The 20,717-nt window shown below is 45.5% G+C and overlaps 1 protein-coding gene across 1 annotated transcript in view; it reads right to left on the bottom strand.

The window, feature by feature from the left end:
• Window positions 1-20,717, bottom strand: part of XYLB (xylulokinase) — an 894,017-nt gene that overhangs the window by 201,780 nt on the left and 671,520 nt on the right. Inside the window, exon 16 of the mRNA XM_086941458.1 lies at window positions 10,237-10,295. Within this exon, the coding sequence (XP_086797584.1) occupies window positions 10,237-10,295 (59 nt within the window). The remainder of the gene's footprint in view (window positions 1-10,236; window positions 10,296-20,717) is intronic.

Consider the following 20,717-nt stretch of genomic DNA (forward strand, 5'->3'; position numbering starts at 1 on the left):
CATCGTATTATCACATGAATGATATCATCAGTGATGTGATCAGTGATGTCAAATGAGATGTCATCAGTGATGTCATCAGTGATGTCACTGACCATGTCTTGAATGATGTAATATGTGACATCATCAGCAGTGGATTGCGGGTGCGCGAAATATAGTTAGTACAACTAACTATATAGGAGCAATTTCAATGGTTTTTTAAATGCTAATTCCTAACTATATAAGGCCTGAAACCTATGCTTTTTTAAGTGAATTTGCAAGGTTTTTAAAATGCTAATGCCTAACTATATAAGGCCTGAAACCTATGGTGTGTTAGGTGAATTTGCAAGGTTTTTTAAATGCTAATTCCTAACTATAATACTATATAAGGCCTGAAACCTATGGTTTTTTAAGTGAATTTGCAAGGTTTTTTAAATGCTATTTCCTAACTATATAAGGCCTGAAAGCTATGTTTTTTTCAGTGAATTTGCAAGGTTTTTTAAATGCTAATTCCTAACTATATCAGGAGTGAAACCTATATTTTTTTTCAATAAATTTCAAAGGTTTTGGAGATGCTAATTCTATTAGCGGATAATGTTTATATATGTTATTATCCTTCTGGGACCACCTGAGCAGCCATATTGTTTCTCAGGAGAAGTGAGGCACAAGAGAGCACAAAACAAGAGTGGAAAACGCGAAAAGGGGGCAGGGTAGAGACCCCCTGACCCCCTAGCCCTTCTCAGGGGGTCCCAGAAGGACCACCAAGTGCAAAAATATATATATATTTTTTTAAAAAGCGGGGTACGCGTACGGTGTGCGTACCCCTCGATTTTTTCGATTTTTTTTTTTTTTGCCTTTGGGGGTCCTTCTGGGACCCCCTGAGAAGGGCTAGAGTGTTGGGGGGTCTCTACCCTGCCCCCTTTTCGTGTTTTCCACTCTTGTTTTGGGCTCTCTTGTGCCTCACTTCTCCTGAGAAACAATATGGCTGCTCAGGTGGTCCCAGAAGGATAATAACATATATAAACATTATCCAACAGTGTCGTGTTTTCCACTCTTGTTTTGGGCTCTCTTGTGCCTCAGTTTTCCTGAAAAACAAGATGGTGGCCAACACTTCCTGGTTTGGACAGTTTGGAATGTTGACAGTCAACTGCCAGCCAATCAGAAACTCGCTCGCGCGCGTAAGGGTACACGCACGTACGCGTACGGTACACGTATCGTGCGCGTACAGTGCTCGTACGGTGAGCGCATATAGATATATAATTTGCTCAAATTCAATTTTCTCAATAACTACTGGAGGGATTTTCACCAAATATAGAAAAGGCACTACTGCATACCTGTCCCTACCATTTTGCCAAGTTTGGTGTAATTCCGTTCAGCCGTTCGGGCTGTAGCCGTGTCTAAAGGTCCCATAGAAAATGCCTTTTGAAAAATATCAAATTCAATTTTCTCAAGAACTACTGGAGGGATTTTCACCAAACATAGCAAAGGCATATCTGCATACCAGGCCCTACCATTTCGCCAAGTTTGGTGTAATTCCATTCAGCAGTTCGGGCTGTAGCCGTGTCTAAAGTTCCCTATGGAAATTAACATGGGGAAAACATGTTTTGGGACCCCCCTTTCAGCCCCCGCTTTACGAATCCCCCCGAAACTTTCAGGGAAGGAGCGGAGCGTAGATGAGCAAATTTAAGAAAAATTACACACAGATTCCTGAATCGGCGCCAAAGATATTCCCAATAGAATGTTGGGGATTTCCTATGGTAACTAGGTCCTAACTATATATACCTACTGGCGACTGCCAGTAGGTAATATATATATATATATATTCACTGAAAAAAACAAAGGTTACAGGGACGTTATAGTTAGGCTCAGATTTCACTAGTAGAAAACCAGTGAAATTCAGCTGTTATAGTTAGTGAGCTAACTATAGCTCACAGCCTCACAATGCACTGCTTGTGACCTCACATATTACATTACTCATGAAATGGTCAGTGATATCACTGTTGACATCACTGATGACATCTCAAATGACATCACTGATGACATCATCCAGTGAATGTGAGTTTTTTAAAAAGTTTATGAGTGTTAAAGATATATATACACCAAGGTGTACTGGTGAATCAGTGGGTGTATGAGTGCCTGGATGAATGATTCAGTGGGTGCGTAGCTGATGGTATAAGTTAGTGATTACGTGTCTCAGTGACTGTATGAGTGAATTAACGGTTGTGTGAATATATGTACAGTTGGTGTCTAAGTGGCTGTATGGGTGTATGAGTGGGTATGTTAGTGACTGCATGGGTGAAGGATAGGTTGTCTGAGTGTCTATGTGGGTGGGTGGGTGGGTGGGTGAGGGTGTCTGTGACTTCCTGTATGGATGAGTGAGTGGGTGAGCCAGTGGCAGTATGTGTTGGTGAGTGTGTGTGAGGGGCTATATGGGTGACTAGGTGTGTGTATGGCTGAGTCGGTGAGTGAGTGGATGTGTTAGTTGAATATGGGCGAATAACTGCATATATGAAAGGCAGTGTAGGTGAGTGTTGGAGTATATGAGTGACTGCAAACGCATTTCCTGGCACACTACTAGTTGAGGGAAGAAGTCCACTTTAGTCCTGAGGCCATCAGGAGTAAAGTGGAATTCATTCCCCAACCAATAGTGTGCCTTGAGGTGTGTTTGCATAGTGGTGGAGAAAGAGGGTTTTTCCTCCAAAGACCTCTCAGCAATCCCTCTGTGTGGGACTTAATGGCGGTAACAAGAGGACTTGTTGGCCCCCAAGGACCCTCTGAAGCCAAGGAGACTTCGTCCCCCAACCAGCAGTGCCCTAGGAGGCACATTTGCTGAGTGTTGGAGAAAGGAGGCTGGGCCTCCGGCGAGTTGACAGGCTTTTTTATAAGGCTTTTTTATACATTTTGTTTTCTTCTTTTAGTGAAGGGGGGCTGTGTAGCCCTCTTCCCTGGGCCGCTTTCGTTTGGGTTTGTTTAGTTGCTCTGTTGTTGCTTGTGCTATGTTCCTTATGAGCGACTTAGGTGCTCCTCAAGCGGTGACCACATGCAGACCATGCCCCTTGGATACTTGTCACCCTCCAAGATGACCGGTGTAAATGCCAGTATTCCACAGGGTAAGTTCCAAATCACTGGCTGGACTGTTCAGAGCATCCTAGACAAAGTGAAGCGGGGGTAGTGCTTCAGCAGACTAAACGTCTTGGGACAGACATTCTGTAATTAAAAGAAACACATCTCCTAGGTTCTAAAACACCCTGTCTGTCTCGTTATGGCTTTGACCAAACCTTTCACTCAGGGTTTGCCAGAGGCATGGCCATTCTGATCCACCACAGAGTCCCCTTCCAATGTTCACGCTCATGGGTAGACACGCTGGGTAGATATGGCGCATCATCAGATGACCCTAGCGCAACAGCTGTATTATGGGGAAATTCTAGAAGAAGCACAGACTTCCTGGTTGGCTTCCTGTAGTGGTATATATCTTTGGGGAGACAAATCTAGTAAATTACTGCATCGGCTGTGCCAGCATGCGCTGAAGCCGGTTTATATCCCAAACGTTTCCGATCCCAATGGCGATATTCTCACCGATCCCTCAGCAATAATTTGCTGACTACTACACGGTGCTGTACGCCAGAAGCGATGTGCTGCCAGAGGCCCTAATACAGAAATTTTTGAATGATCTACCCCTGAAAGCCCTGTCAGACACTGCCAGGTCGCTGCTTGATCCCGCCCTTACAGTCAAAGAGTTAGCAACCGCCCTAACTGACCTACGCCCAGGTAAAGCTCCGGGACACAAAGGCTTCCCATGTGAATACATGCCGCAACTGGGCACCCACTACCTCGAGGTGATCCAAACTGCCTTGGAAGAGAAGCAGCTCCCCTACACTGGAGACACACTGAAGTAGTGGTCTTCCTCAAACCAGGCCAACCCCCAGGCCGCCACTCCTCATACCGTCCGATCTCCCTATTGAACATAGCAGCTAAACTACTCACCAAAGCCCTGGCCAACTGGCTCATGCCTCATATAACTGACCTAGTCCATCCAGACCAAGATGGATTCATGCCCCACCGTGCTACTCGCCATAATATCCGCTGTGCTCACAATGCCATGGCTGATGTAGATCGCCTGGGATGCCCGTCCGTCCTATTTCAAGGAGTTATTGATAAGGCCTTTGATTCTGTCAGTTGGACTTGATTTGATTTGTTTTAATTTGAGCATTTATAAAGTGCACACCTGCCCATAGGCGTCTAGGGCTAATACCTGGAAGTACAGCATGGTTGCCAATGATACTGAGTGTGAAAGGTTAGTTGGAGAACAGCCAAGGTTTTAATACTTTCCTGAAGGCTAGAAGTGTTGGGCTGTTTTTTATACCGGCTGGGAGCATGTTGCAGGTTTTAAACAGTCCCTACCAGAAAGCTTCTTCCACCCCAACAGGCTTTCTTAAACTTGGGTGTTTGTAGAAGTTTGCAGGGATCAGATCTTAGATTTCTAGGCGGTATGTACCAATTCCGTTGGTTCTTCAGATAGTGAGGATCAGACCCATGGATTACCTTAATTGCTAGGCATTGGAATTTGAATGTGATCCTCTTGTCCACCGGGAGCCAGTGCAGGGTTCTTAACTTGTGAAAGACTGGCTGAAATTTCGGGATATCCATTAGCAGTCTGGCTGCCGCATTTTGAAGACGCTGCCGCTTTTGAAGGTGTTGCGTTTGGATCCGTACGTACAGCGCATTCCTGTAGTCCAGTCTAGACAACGCTAGTGCTGTCACCAGGATTTTTAAGGTTTCTGGTGGAATGAAGGGGCAAATTTTCCTGTTAATCTTTAGGATGAAGAAGACTGATGAGGTGAGGGAGCTAATCTGGTTTTTGAAGGTCAGTTTATTGGCAAAGATAAAGTCTAGATTTGTTGCCTTGTGCACAGGGACTGGAAGGTCTCCCAGACTGGACGGCCACCATTTGGTGACCAAAATGAGGTATCTCCGCCCAACAGGAGAACCTCCGTCTTTCCACCATTCAATTTAAGGCAGTTCAAACTCATCCACTGATTGACCTGAGTCATACAGAGATTGAAACGATCCACTGTCTCTTCAATGTTGCTGGATAATGACACTACTAGCTGGGTATCATCAGCATAGGAGACCACTGAGAAGCCAAATTGCCTGATGATTTTAGCCAGAGGGAACGTATAGATTAAACAACACAGGGCTTTGGGCCGAGCCCTGCGGCAAGCCACATGGGAGCATAAACTGTTTGGAAGAGAAGGCTCTGGTCTTTACTGATTTAGCGCTATCAGAAAGGATGGAGGACAGCAGTTTAAGGGACGTGACTTTGATTCCTAATTATGAGAGCCTTTTGACTAAAGCGACATGGCTCACTGTGTCAAAGGCCGTCAAAAGATCTGGTAAAATCAAGGCGGCCTTCCTCCCAGCATCCAAAATTGATCTCAGTTCTTCGGTAGCCATAACCAGTGCTGTATCTGTACTATGCCCCTCCCAGGAAACCGTATTGCGTTGGGTCCAGAAGTTCTGTGGAGGAGATAAATGTTGTAAGCTGCTTATTTAGTATTTTCTCCAGCACCTTCGCTGGGAAGGGTAGTCTCGAGATGGGTCTATAGCTACTGGGGTCGGCTGGATCGAGATCAGGTTTCTTCAGGAGTGGCAGAGTTTACGCAATTTTTCAGGCATCAGGGAAAATGCCTGAGCAAATTATGTTCTTGAAAATGACCCTCAATTGCTCGCTGACAATTTCAGGAACAAGGTGCTGTATTTTTGAAGGGCAGGGATCTAGTGGAGCCCCAGCTTTGGAGGTCTTAACCACCTATATGATCTGCTCTATGGGAGGTGAGGAAAAGAAGGTCAGCAGGTTTGGTGGGGAGGGAGCTGCGCCTGCTGGAAGCTCCCCATTTTGTTTGCTCTCCCGCGAAGCCTCAAAATTCGCACCAGAGTTTTATCATACGTAAATCTGCTATATGCGGATGTTATGTGCAGCATGTGGCACCTCGGTTTCTCCCCGGTTTCCTACTTTATTCACCACAGCCATGGAGCCATTGGCCGCTTGGGTCAGAATTGACACATTGATCCAGGGCCTTGAATGGGCGCAGGAGGTCTCAGATCGCATCGCACTATATGCCGATGATGTCTTATTTTTCCTTACAGACCAGAATAGAACAGGCCCTAGGCTCCTTTGTATCATGCAGGCATTTGGGGAGACGTCCGGTTTATATTTAAATGCCAGCAAATCTAGTAGGTGGCCGATATGGGGGGGGGACATGGCTCTGGCAAATGTTCGGCCAACCTGGCATCACCACAGAGGGGCTGCAATACCTTAGCATCTTCTTGTCCGCCTCTCAATCTGTTTCTTGCAATTATAACCTAGCTCCATTGAAGGAACAAGTAAAGGCAGAGGTGAAATCCTAGTCACACTTGCCCCTGTCATACTACAGATGATCTACCATCTTGAAGATGGAATCCCTCTCCTGTCTCTTATTCCAATTGCAGAACCACCCATATCCGAATCCCGCTGCCTGGTTTTGGCAAGTGAACGCAATATTGGGTCAATTCTTGTGGTGAGGAGGCGCAGTCCGAGAGGCCCTATAAACTTGCTTTCAGTCTACCTACTGTGGTGCCACTGCAGCCACAGACATTCAGTCCTACCATACAGCATCACACCTGCAAGTGCATAACAAATTGTGGTACAGGGACGATCGCATATACGCAGTTGAATGATTGGTAATGCAGCAACAATTCTATTCACACATATCTTTGTAGCAAGTTGGAGCGACAGGAGTGGTGTTTCAGGTGGGGAGACAATTGCTGCATCGGATGTGGTGGTGGGGCCGCCTAACACGAGAGACCCCGTTATGGCATAATGGTCTCCTTCCTCAAATGGCCAATCTATCCAGGTTCCAAGGGCAGGATAATATTGGCATATCCTCATTGGGGGATGGTCATGCATGGTCTGACATTTAAATCCTTCCAGGAGCTCTAACGCAAATTTGTCTTGCCACGCAATTAATTTTACAAATATCTACAATTTCGCCATGCCCTGTTCCTCTACTTTAAAAACCTGGACTCTCTTCCAGAGTTCAATCCACTAGAAGGCAAACTGCTCATGGGAGACCTGGGAGATCACAAAATTACTAAAATATATCAGTCCCTAATTACCAATAGCTCCACCACATTTGATGCCCTCCAAGCGACCTGGCAGGGAGACTTGGGTCTGATAGTGGATGACGATTGGACCGAGGCCCAGGAATCCCCACAAGGAACAGCCACTTCTTCATGCCTGAGCATCCTTCAATTTAAATATCTACACCGTGCATAGTTTTCCTGGCGCAGGCTCTGGCAAGCTGGCCTTGGGGTTTCCCCCACATGCCTATGATGCAGCAATGGCGAGGCCACCTTTCTTCACACAATATGGTCATGCAGTGCACTTACAAAGTTTTGGCAGAGGGTTATGACATGCCTGTCAGAGGTTCTGGCCTGGGATTTTCCCATGTCCCTGAAATTCATTTTCATACACACTACAGTCGAAATTAGGGGCAATAGGTACAAACAACACATGTTGCTCTTGGGCCTTACCTTGGCAAAATGAGAAATCACCAGGCTGTAGAGAGCTACCTCCCCTCCCCTGCTGGGTGTTTGGAAACAGGGCATGGACTCCTGCATGGGCCTAGATCTATTGATATTCAAAGCTAGGGGGTGCCCACAGAAACATTCCAAGATTTGGCAGCGATGGACTATGTACCGTGGCCTTCCCTTGGAGCCTTTGTCCTCTGTGGCATCAGAATTAGAGAATGAATCTGGATAGATGAGCTGGCTTATCAAACAGCTGTGTGATTTATATGTTTTATATGTGTTGGGCCATTTAGGTGCGGGAGAGCTTTTTCCAGGCAGCATAGTAGGGCCATTGCACATTTAGTTGTTTTGTTGAATGATATGGTCTGGTCTGGGTGCTCAAGTAACCATGAAAAAGGTTTTAATATCAGACCAATACTACCTTGGTTAGCTCTGGCACTCTCTAGAGGAGTTAATTGAGATTCTCGCATGACTGTTATTGTTTTTTATGGAGCCATAAGATTACTTTTCCCAGACAAGGTTGAAAATATATTGGGGCAGATTTATGTTAACTGGCATATCCCCAGGGATGCGCCAGTTAATGTGCGCAACAGCTCCGCCACCCATGGTGCGCCGCATTTATAATGCGGCGCACCATGGGGCAAAAACGGCACAGATGCGTGACACATCTATGCCGGAAAGGTGGCGCATTGCTGGAGTTGCGTCGCAAGCGTGACGCAGCTCCAGCAAGGCTCAGGGGTGCCCCATCTTCACAATGCTGCGTCAAGACCTACGCCTGCTTTAAGCAGGCGCAGGGTTTTGACGCAGCATTGGCCTGAAAGTGACTGAGTGAAATCTCATAGATTTCACTCAGCCACTTTCAGGAGGCGTTCCTGCGCGGGAACGCCCCCCCCTGCGCAGGAACGCCTCCTTATGGCGCAGGGCTTTACAACGCGACGCATCTCCTAGATGTGTCATGTTGTAAATAGGGCGCATTGTTTGCACCGCAGTTGCATCAAAAAAAGTGACGCAATTGCGGCGCAAAGAGGCCCAAGGGCATCATAAATCTGCCCCAATAGGTTTAATGTCTTAGTCAATACCATTAGAATGGTGTAATTATGTGATTGCGCAGCAGTGGCATTTTATGCTTGATTATGGATTTACTCCATAATGCACTTAATCCAACATCTGCTGCATTATCTAAAGATCTCACAAACATAAAAATGGTTTCTAGCTTACACTGGTCAAACATTCAAAAACAACAAAAAAAACACACATTATGCCACACCATGGTAAAGAGTAACTGAGTACCTTCGATTTGCGGTATCACAGGCGTCAAACTGGTACAGACGAGAGGAAAGTTTTGCAAGACAGTATAAATGTGTTTTACGAGGATAAAAAAATGAATTCATACTGCCCACAATGCGATTTATTACGCTGCATAATTTCGTCAACCATGCCGCATAATTTGGTACTCAATTGCAACATAATTCCAACAGCCCTAGTCAAAGGTTTTAAAGTCAGTTGTTATAAATGTAATCTAGGGAAATATTAAAATATTTCAGGGTCTAGCACAGTCCCAAAGAGTTCCATGTATCAGAATGAGCAATTCATGCTTATACCAGTAAGAATGTGCCTAGACCAAGCGGCTAGCTGTACTCAGATTTAGTGACCACGTCCAGCATAACTACCACCTTGACCCCTGTCCCCTACCCCGCTTTGCTTCTGGTTTGCTGTTTCCCACCAGCTGGCAATCAGTGTTCTCCTGGGGGGAGGAGGGGATTCGAGGTGGGTGGAGTTAATGGGTGTGGCATTCACTCAGGTATTTAAACCTGCCTTGCCACTGGGTAAAGCCCTTTTGTATTGCGGCCTGACCCCAGCTGGAGGACTACCTGCAAGAGGCAACTCTTTTCCCACCACCTAATTCAACCATTTTCCGTTTTATGCTACGTAGATGGAAGGTGAATACAATTTGGAGGGGTAAGCACATTCCACCATAGATTTATCAGAGTATCTTGTTTGCTAAGGGCTTGGATGGGAGTTCAGGGCTAGTCCGAGCTCCACCTTGGGGTGTTTAATTTGTAATAAAATAAGTCCCGGGACCCTCTTCAGGAGGCCACCAAAGCTGGCTCAACCCATTGCCCCTGCCAGGGCTGCCAAACAAAACTATTAAACATCACACTCCCAAAAGTGTGAAAAGTCAGCCTATACCAGCCCCCCAAAGCTGAATGACTATCTTGGGCAACAGGTATTAGTCATTTTAATGCATAATTATTAATGAACATCTGTTGTTGTGCTCATCTCTAAATTTGACACCATGTGTAAGACGTTCATATGTACCGGTGTTGACAAAAATTAAGTGCTGGTGAGGAGCACCGAAAATCCACAGCTCAAATTAAGCACTGGTTTTAACTCCAAAGATCTTGCGTCCGTCCTTTATTGGTGTACTCTTTCACATAGTGTACACACGTGCGCATACTAGAGCGCCTGCTGGTACCTTTCACATCTGTCGCGGTCAGGTAGTTCCAGGAGGACCCGTTGGCCATAAAATGACCTCCGTAAAGCCTGCCTGCCCACTGGCTTTCCCTGTCCCCTGAAAGCCGGCCCAGACTTTTAACATGCTAAAACCCCTAACATTCCCAACTAAATCCATCAAAGATCATAAAACAGCATTTCACAATAAAGTCTGATATTTCCGAAGCCTGCACATACCTGCAGTATTTCCTGATTGCAAGAAGCTCCCCCAGTAGCTAAGATTCTTGTCCTTGGCACTACGATGGAAAAGAAATCTAGCGTTAAAAGAGAAATACTTTGAAACATGAATTTAAAAGCAATCTAAGCACAAGCATGCTGCTATTTTCACGCTGAGAGTTAAATGTTACCGGCGATGCTTCGGCACACCATCCTATTCCTATAAAATGAAGTAGTCTAGGAAAAAAATTAAAAGTCAATAAAAATGAAGGAAAAAGCTTACTAGTGCCACAACATTTATGTATTTACATATTTTCCCTCGCCTCTCACTCCCCTGTAATGAAACAGATAATGTGTAGTCAAATAAAGTAAATGACCTGTTCCAGATGCTTCCCGAGTTCAACATCTATTAAGAAATATACCTCAAAATGTACTGCAAAATGGGGCATGAAAATTGGGTAATGAGACTGATCGGAAAACTGGTCTGACTTCGGGAAGAGCTCGTAATTAGTTACCTACTCAGCAGTCAGACCATTCCTATCAACATTCAGTGCTCAGTTTACAGAAGGGTAAAATTTCAGAAACAGTAAGGCCCACATTTACTCATTTTTCACACAATGCAGTGGAGTAACCACATTTCCTTCGTTCCAGAAAGGGGAAACCAAAGTGCAGAGTAATTTAAAGTAAGATTGGCCGGCAACTATCATCCCTATTTCAGGGTCCAAACGAAGTGACCACATCACTCCTATCTTTTCTTCTCTTCGATGGCTTCCCATCGAGGCACGATCTATTTATAAAACTGTCTGCATCACCCATAAAGCCTTGCACACTTCCTCCTCTCGTTACCTGGCAAATAAACTGAAAATGTCTGGAGGTCGGAAAAGTTTCTGCTTGAGCCCCCTTCCTTCAAAAAGGAAATATCGATGGCTCAATCGTTCGCAGCTAATGCAGTGAGAATCTGGAACTTGCTCCCACCCTAGCTCCCTGCCACCACCTCCATCCAGATTTCCAAAGCTGACCTCAAATCTCTTATCTTCCAAAGACATTTTCAGAACTAATACCCTAATTCTCAGACCCCTCTAGGAAGTTAGTTCATCATTGTAAATTTGTAAAATCTTCTTGTTCATTCCCCCCCACCCCCTGTTTGCTGTGTTTGATATTGTGTTATTGCCTATATGGTTTTACTCTACCTCTCCTGTTTATTTTTGTAACGTTCAATTTTGTACCATTTCTCTCAAGTAACGTAACTGGTTCTATTGGACAGCGGTCTGACACTTCCGGGTAAAGTCTGCGCTACATAAAAATGCAATAAATAAAAAATTAAAAATAAATCCCCTGGGTAGGAGCTCCAACCATGCAGTCTTGCAGCAGCGGCCAGTGCAGGTGGGGCGTGGGGGAGGGCTAGTGCAGGCGGTGGGGCGGGGAGAGGGGTATGCTGCTCCACCGGGCTAACCTGCACTGGCCGCTGCTGCTTGCACCCTGGTACAGAGCAAAGTGTGTGCTGCCTATCATATCATTTATACTGAAAGCAAAACCTTCCAGTAAAAAAGTCCTGGCATGAGAAACGCAGAAGGATCGAAGACATTGAATGGGTGTTGTGGGCTGCAGCATACACGCAATGTGTATCTTTGAGAAATAAACATATTACTGTTTGTTACACCTGCTTCCAATATGAGTTAGATTTTGATGCAAAGTCCAGTCTGGCTCTCCTGGCAAATCAGGCTTTTCATTAAAACCTTTAAGGGCTTCGGGTGATCTGCCCCAGTAAAGACCACTTGATGAAAAGTGATGCAGTGCAAAGCATTTTTTTGCACTGAAGGGCGCCTTTTCACCATATAAAAAAACTTTCAGACTCAAACCATATTTTGCACTCAGTAAATTCTATGTGGAACTTTGTGCTGCTTTGAGTTGATGGAAAGTCTTAATAAACATGGGTGCAGCCATAGATGTTAAACACCTTCCCTAATAAAGAACGAGAATAATGCATCTAAAGAGCGGCAAATGGAAATCAAGCGAAGATGGGTGTGTACCAAATCCTATATGACGATGACACCATGGGCAATTCACTGCAGAGATCTCCCCTGCTGGATAGGCAACATGTACACTTTCCTTCCCAGAGTACACCTCTAGCCATTGAAAGGCAGGCACTGTGGGCAGTATGACCGGCAAGACCAGCAAATACCGGACTAGTCCCCAGACCCTCTAAATACATCTGTACAACACTCCCTTGTGGAAAACTCTACCTCTACTCCCCCTTGCCGTCACAAGGCCTTTCTCCAGCTGGATGTATGACGTTACAACGCACACTTTCACAACGCATACCATTACAACGAAACTTTTACAACGCAGGATCCATTACAACGCATGCCATTACAACGCATGCCATTACAATGTAAGTATGGGTAAGTCTTTTTTTAAATTAATGGGAATGTAATAGTAGTGTAAGTGTTGGATAGTGTAGGGGTTAAAATTACTATTCTAACTCCAGTGGGGCGTAATAGTAGGGTAAGTGTTGGATAGTGTAGGGGTTAAAATTACTATTCTAACTCCAGGGGGATGTAATTGTAGGGTAAGTGTTGGATGGTGTAGGGGTTAAAATTAAATTAAATACTTACCCATACTTATGTTGTAATGGCATGTGTTGTAATAGCAGCTGCGTTGTAAAGGCATGCGTTGTAAAGGATGTTTCCGACTCCAGCTACATCGTCCATCTCAAACACTGTTCATTCTTGCTCTACCGTTTTCTACTATGACTATGTACTTTTCTTTTTTACTTACTCCTCTGGCAATATCTCACAATTGCCGCAATTCCCTGTAAAGCGCTATGTAATTATGTGTACCGTAACTACCTCAAAATTAAATCAGAATCAATCCCTAATGTTCTTGACACATACTGTCACCATGTATCTATATTCACTCCAAATGTATCTTACTTAGTGCTGCTTATGCAATTCTGTATACTTCGTCACTTTCTGTCACTATGTATCTGTATTTACTCCAAAGGTGTCTCAGGTATTTGCAGCTTGTGCAAACTCTGTGAAGCGCTCTGATGCCCACGGGTCAAGTCTGCGCTATTATATAAAACGCAATAAAAAAAATTATATATATATATATATATCACAGCAAACCAGAAGCACTGCAGATAGGGAGGAGGACCCACCCTGAATATAGATGGTGGCAGTGTCACAGAAAAGACTAAAGAGCAGGATTAGAAAGTCCACAGTTATAGTAAACAACCAGCTGCCACTGGAAAAGAAGGAAATAAGCAACAAGAAAGGGAATGGGGGAATTTAATTAAGGTCAGAGTGCAAGCAGGGTCTAGTTGAATCACGCTCATAGGAAAAGAAAAAACACACCAATAATGCAGCAATGATTTCAGGGCAGAAAGCTCACTAAAAAGGCAGTATTACAGTCAACCACTTGCCCGAAACAACATTCATTTTCAGTTATAAGCCAGACTTATTGGCTTAGCCAAAGCCACACTTTTGGATTTCAGCAGCGGCCAGGCAGCAGGAGCAGGGAAGCTGGCCAATACGCAGAATGGGGGGTTATTAGGTGGAATGGGGTATGTGACTTCTAGCACTGGCATTAGACACCACAAACCTCTGGAGACAAGTTTCTCTGCGCCCCTCCAACGGCCCAGAGACTGAATTATGCAGCCATACAGAAACCAACATTCTGCTCAGACGCATGGTCGCAGGTTCTAAGCATATTCACAACCATGTGAAAATGAATTGATTTACACATGCACATGCAATTATGCATGGTACCAGTGGAGCATTTGTTCTTATTCTTCTTCAGAATTCTGCAAACCCTTTCTTTGAAAGCTTCAGGAATGTGCTGCAGTGAAATCAAATGCGCTCAGCTCTAATTCGTAAGTTCCCTACTTAGTGCACCAATGCCTTCTATGGCCCTGATTACGAGTTAGGTGGAGTGGAATGCTCGGAAGGGATACCGCTTTGCCTGATAACCGTTAGCCTGGTCGTCTCACAGCCAATTTTCCTGGTTGGTGAAAGATTGGATCTGATTTTACCATCCCTCTCCCCTGCACATACTTGGCTAACCCTTACTCTTCCTTCCCAAATGAAGGGCTAACCCAATTCCAATCAAGAGACCTTTTTGCCTACAGGAGCAAGACTGAGAGATTCTGCCAGGGTTGGACTTCTCAATCCAGTGGTGCTCCATTAACTTCTCTCTTCTCCTGCTCTTTAAACCTCTTGGTAAACCCATGTGCTACCATCTTGCGTTGGGTTCTGCTCTGAGTTCCATTAATAGCCTTATCTCCTAACCTTAATATTGATGGTCACTAGGATTTTAGGTCTATTATCCTTGCCACCCTATAAAGGACTTTCCGCCCCTGGTGTTTGATGAACTACGGCAGACTCTACATTCTGGCCAGCCCAAGCTCCTGCCGTTGGTTGGATCTCTGCCCAATCAATGCATGCTACTACACCTGCCGCGAGAACCTACCGGACTCTGTGCTGCTGGTGCCGAGTCTCACTCCAACGTGGTAGGGTCTTTTCCTTGCTGATAGACAATTTGTGAAACTGCCATAAAAATAAGCCATCCAGGTAAGTAAGTGTGTGTATGTGCTTCAAATACGGGCAAATTCTGTTAGCTCCTCAAGCGGCCCGTTTCCTAGTGAGAACTCTTTCTACCCTTAACCGCATCACTGCTGCGGCGATTTTTGCGCTGTGCGGCTTTTTTTTAAAAGCCGCGTTACATGACGAGCTCAGCTCGTCATCAGCACACGACACCCGTGGGTGATGACGAGCTGAGCTCGTCATCAGCATCGAAAGGGTTAAAGAAGCGGAACTCGCTATAGGAAAAATTTTAGCCTCTGAATGAGGAATGTGATCTTCCTCAACACAAACATCAACTCCAAATGAACTCTCTCTCTAAGCCCCCAAAAGACCTCCAATGGACTCTTTTCTGCATACTGCAGCTAAACACCCTGATTCATCTAGGTAGCCACAATTGCAGGTTTGTATTTGGATTTCACTTTCCCCAAGACAATAGGATTTTCAGAATTCCATACAAACATTGTCACTTTCACCAGCGAGATGTATATTTACTATAATGCTTGCCTCACATTTTCATTACCTGCTCATCTCCTTCCTCATCCCATTCCTTACTCAATGAGTGTTATTCCTTCAAAAACCGAATTAAACACTGCCTCCCCAAGGTATTTTCTATGTTTCCTGCACATAGACAGTTCCTCTCTATAAACTCTATCATCACTCTAGTAACCAACTACCTTTATTTCCAAACCCCTTTATCAGATAGCTGATGAAGGTTTTCAGGAAGAGAGAGAGGGTCGTCAGTGCTGGGACGAGGAAGAAAAAATCAGAGTAATAAAGATTACCGGTTAGTAATCAGACATATATATTCCAGACAGAGGTGACTCTTTAATAAAGCTTCATGTAGCATATGTTCACTAACCTGAAATGTCAGGGAAGTAGAGTTCTTCATCTATTCGCTGACACTCAAATGTAATTTCAAGAGGGTTGAACTGCAATTGAAGGCATCAGTGTGTAAAATCCCTAAGCTATACATGGTTAAATCACTTAGTATGGCAGTACAATGCAAGCGAGTCTAATAACACTGATTACTTCATGTCTTAACAGCTTCTTCAGCGAAGGAATGTTCAAACAAAATAAATTATAAGAAGTACATGAGTAAGAGGGGTTCATATTCCTCTCCATGGACTCCATCCTGTTTAATAAGAAAATTTTCGTCCAGAGGACAGGGATCTCCAACGGGCACATGCATCATTGTCATTTGCATTCGCAAACGGTGTGAATCGCAAATTTCGGCCGTTTGCGAATACAATTGACAAAATTGGGAATGCATCATGTTTTTCGCAATTTTAGAAATCGCAATCATGTTGCGATTTCTAAAATTTCGATTGCATTTAAGAAATCGCATTTTGCGATTTCTTAAATGCAATGCAAGAACATTTTAAATTTGTGAATTCGCAAATAGGGAGAGGTAAATTACCATGAAGGTGACCTTCATGGTAATTTGCAAAAACTTTCAAAAATGCATAAAAGTGCATTTTTGAAAGTTTCTTTTTACACACACACATGCCCTCGGGGCATGTGTGTGTGAAAAATGCACTTAAAGTTATATTCCAGGGGTGTGTGGGGGGGGGGTCCTTTGGACCCCCCCTGCACCATTGAAATTGCAATCTCAATTTGCGATTCGCAAATTGCTAATCGCCAATTGAGAATGACTTCCCATTCATTCCTATGGGCCTCTAGGCCCATAGGAATCAATTGGAAGGGATTCCTTAATTGTGATTCGCAAATTGTGAATCGCAATTAAGGAATTTGAAGAAATCGCAAAAAAAATGTGATTTCTTGGTGCTTAACCGTTTGCGATTTCTTAATTGCGATTCCTTAATTTTCGCAATTAAGAAATCGCAAACGGCAACACTGATGCATGTGGCCGCAAATCTCAGGCCTTAACATGGGCGTGGCGGGAGTACTTAAAAAAATTCTGATGAATGATTTTAGATTTGAGGTGAGGGGTGAGAGGGGTATTATGTAAATTTTTTAATTCGTGCTCAATCTTTGCTCCTTGCTGGTCAAAGAAGAAACTTGAAGCTACCTTAAAAAAGCACACTCTAAATGAAGACATCTGAATCAGAGAGGTGTATTCGATGAGGCGCAGTTCTACCTCACACACTGTACACTCAGGACCATATTTATGGAAAAGGAACATAACACGGTGCAGTAATTCACCTTGCTGTTCTGTGCTGCATTACAGGGAAAGGGCAGAAATGCACCGTATTTAAAAGAATACGACATGTTTCTGCTGTTGCCCCTATGCTGGTGCCATTTTGGCTGCCTAGCGCCAATTCAGGCACCCTTGCAACATGGTGAAAGGGTGGCTGCGTTGCAGGCCGTATTCCTGCACAAAAACAATCCTGAGTGGATTTTTTCTTTTTCTACGTGTGCAGTGTTCTCCTGGTTACACCTCCATTGGGAAGGCGTATCTTTTTGTGCATTCCCAGGTCTATCACTTTTGGTAAATCTGGAAAAGCATCAAAACCATGCGAGTTGCGTGGGAACACCCACCCAATGCCATGGAACACCCAGCGGGGCATCCTCCGCTATTGGCGGGGGAGCGTCACCCCACTGCTTTTTCGCAGTGCAAGAAGTAATAACATAAAATGGAAATAACGTTTAGTTATTAGCGTTTTTTTTATTTTTTGCCAGCGGGCAGGTTGGGGGCACTGCTCTGCTTTTGGAGCAGGCAGGGGAGTCGTGGTTTGCACACTCATGAGCTTCTTTACATGCTGGACACCAGGGAGGTCAACTCAAGGGTTAGGGACATTTAGGGATGCCATTGCCTGTGTGATCAGGTTCTTGCTGTTGAACAAGTCTTTGCAGATTACTAACATACATTGTATGTGAGTGCACCCAGGCCCCTTTGTGAGCCTGCGCACCCAGTGCTGAGTGATATTCAGCTGCCCTCAATCCCCCTGTCATTAGCTAAGCACCTCAACCAGTCAATTACAGTGGAAGAGATCAGGGAGGTGCTCTCGGATATGTCTCTAGGGAAAACTCATGGTCCAGACAGGTTCTTGGTTAACCCCTTAAGTGCTGCCTCGGTGCATTGGCCGACGGCAGCACTACCTCCCCAGTGCTGCGCACGACCATTGGACGTCCATTCAGCACTAGTTCCAATGGACAGCGCAGCACTGGGGAGGAATGTTTAATAGCATCTATGAGGTTAAATACTATTGGATATTCCAGAGTCCCCTACTTCCCAACCTGCTATTGATGTACAATGAGGCAGTAGATCGGGAGACGTTCCCCTCAGGTTGTATACGGTTAGGATTGCATTGATCCCTAAGCCGGACCAGCCGCTGGATATATGATCCTCATACCAGCCTATCTCTCTTATTAATTTGGATGTTAAGGTGTTTCCCAAAGTCTTGGCTAACCGGCTGCGCCACACTCTACCCTCTCTGATCCATCCGGATTAGTGTGGATTGATGCTTGCCCGTGGCTCTAAGCATTGTATCTGGCAGGTCCAAGTGTCCGTCTCCCAGGTCCACCACCTTCGATGCCCCTCAGCTCTGCTCTTGATAAGGTCTTCGATACCATTGGATTGGTCCTTCCTAAGTGCAGTGCTGAAGAGAGCTGAGTTGGGGCTCCGCTTCCGTATCCTTGTTGATCTGCTTTATGCTAGCCCAACTGTCCAGGTCCAGGTCAATGGTGTCCTGTCCCCTCCATTCTCTATCCACAGAGGCACCCGGCAGGGCTGTGACTTCCTCTTCTTTTATTTGCCTTGGCTATCTGGCCCCTGGCATGCCTCATTCACTGAGATGCTCGTATTTAGGGCTGCTCCTAGGACGACGGCCTGGAAGAGTGCATTGCGCTACATGCAGATGACATTTTGATGTTCTTAGAGAACCCACAGACCTCTGGTCCATGATGTTTGGAGGACCTGCAGATATATGGGGAGGTATCTGGGCTCCGGGGAAAAAAATCCAGATTCCTGTTGGACCCCATTTTCAGGGACACTAGTTGCTGTTCCTGGTGTTCCACTGCCCCTTAACGCCACTTGCCCTTCAAATACCTGGGTATTTAAATCTCACGTCTCTCAGACTTGTCCTGGAGCCTTAATCTGACCACCCTGTTCACTAAAATGAGAAGGGATCTGCAGAAGTGGAGCTGTCTACCATTGCATGTCCTAGGTACGGTGGCCCTTTTTAAAATGATGGTCCTGCCCCGATTTTTGTATATTATTTTTAACCTTCCCCATCCAATTCCTAGGTGATGGTTCCAGACTCTTGCTTTGATGAGCTGCACTTTCCTTTGGCCTGGTTGTTACCCCAGGTGGTCTTTGTCAATTGCCGGCAATCCACCTATGATGGAGCAATGGGTATGGCGGGTCTATATTGTTATTATTTGGCTTTGCAACTGCTTGCACTCGATGACTGGTTTACTGGGGATTGGGATGACCCTGCCTACCGGTGGAGCTGGCCTTGCTTAACCTGGATGGTCTGATGGGCCTCCACTACAGGACCCTGATTCCCTGGTCCCTTCCTGAGTATACCCAAGTGGTGTTACTGTGGATTAAGGTAGGGCTATGACCTTTTTCAAGATTTGCCCGGCGCTAACCGCCCGTGTACCATTCAAATTACCAAGCAATGAGGCAGGCGCCGGAGACCAGAAGGCAGGAAACAGAAGTTTTATTCCGACGGAGCAGAACACATCAGATCAGACAACAAGGTATCGTCTCGAGGTGCTCTAACAGCCTCTCTGAGGCCTGGCCTCTTATACACTGGTTTATGGCATGTGACCTTTCTTTATTACAATCATAATATTGTGAAGTAAGGAAAAAGACATCCCCATAATCCTCGTGTCAATCCCACCCCTGTATACCTTCACAATAGAGGTCCTCAACCTGCTGATAAGAAAAGGGGTCATCACGCAGCTGAGTGTTTCGCCAAGTCTTAGGATGTGTGCGCCTGATCATATCCCAGGGGGTGGGGAGGCCCTGATCAATAGTGTGTCCTTTGAAGAGGGGCGATTGCATACAATGAGGGGCAGTAAATGGTATCTCCCGGTTTAGGCAATGGCCTCGGACCTGTGTGGACAGTCGGACATGGGGTAAGGGGTCATCAAAGGAGTGGTATTCATGCCGCGTGGACAGTTGAGTGCGGAGGGAAGGTTTATCAACAGAGGGGCATTCATGGGAGGAGAGGAGGTGCTGGTCAGGCGCTGGCGTGACTCCCATGGGACAGGGTCATGATGCTCATGAGGGGGAGGGAGGGGGAGCCAGGGTGCGCGGAGGATGCTTGCTGGGTCAGAGGGGCGCGCTGGCGATCGATCGTGGACAGGGAGACCATGATATCTAAAATGGCTGCCGTGCACGTCGTACGTGGGTGACAAGCTGGCGCAGATGATGTTTAGATCGCAACTAAAATTCCTCAGTCCTCCCTTTTAACATGTCTCGCCAACTTGTCAGTTTGGATTTATCCCCATAAGGCCACGTATCTCTACTTCATAGAGGGGACTCATGTGCTCATTTCGGAAGTCCAAAGTCTTTGGGCACATACAGTTAGAAACAAGGCCGCACAAGGATGGCAGACATTGGATACCTAAGCAACACCCACATAATATTACAACAGGTATCAGTATGAAGGAAAACAACCTCCAACCCCAGTTCCTCAAAGTGTCCCAAAACCAGCTTCCAAGCGACCATCCTTCTTGTTCTTGGTGAACCTCTGAGGAAAGTCTGTGGAGGTGTTCAATTGCCTTGTAGACGGAAGGCGAGTTGTCAGGCACGTAGGTGCAGCAGCTAGATCCGATGATGCGGCATGCTCCTCCTCGGTCGGCTAGGACCACGTCTAGGACAAGGCGGTTTTGAAGGGTCACAAGACGGACCGCCTGAAGCTCCGCCGTGTTGTTAGCGAGGATGCCAGCCGTGATGTTGATTGTCGTTTCTACTGCCTGGGTCAGGTGTCGGATAGCGTGGCTGTT

Source organism: Lissotriton vulgaris, chromosome 10 (assembly GCF_964263255.1).
Source record: "Lissotriton vulgaris chromosome 10, aLisVul1.2, whole genome shotgun sequence".
Lineage (NCBI taxonomy): Eukaryota > Metazoa > Chordata > Amphibia > Caudata > Salamandridae > Lissotriton > Lissotriton vulgaris.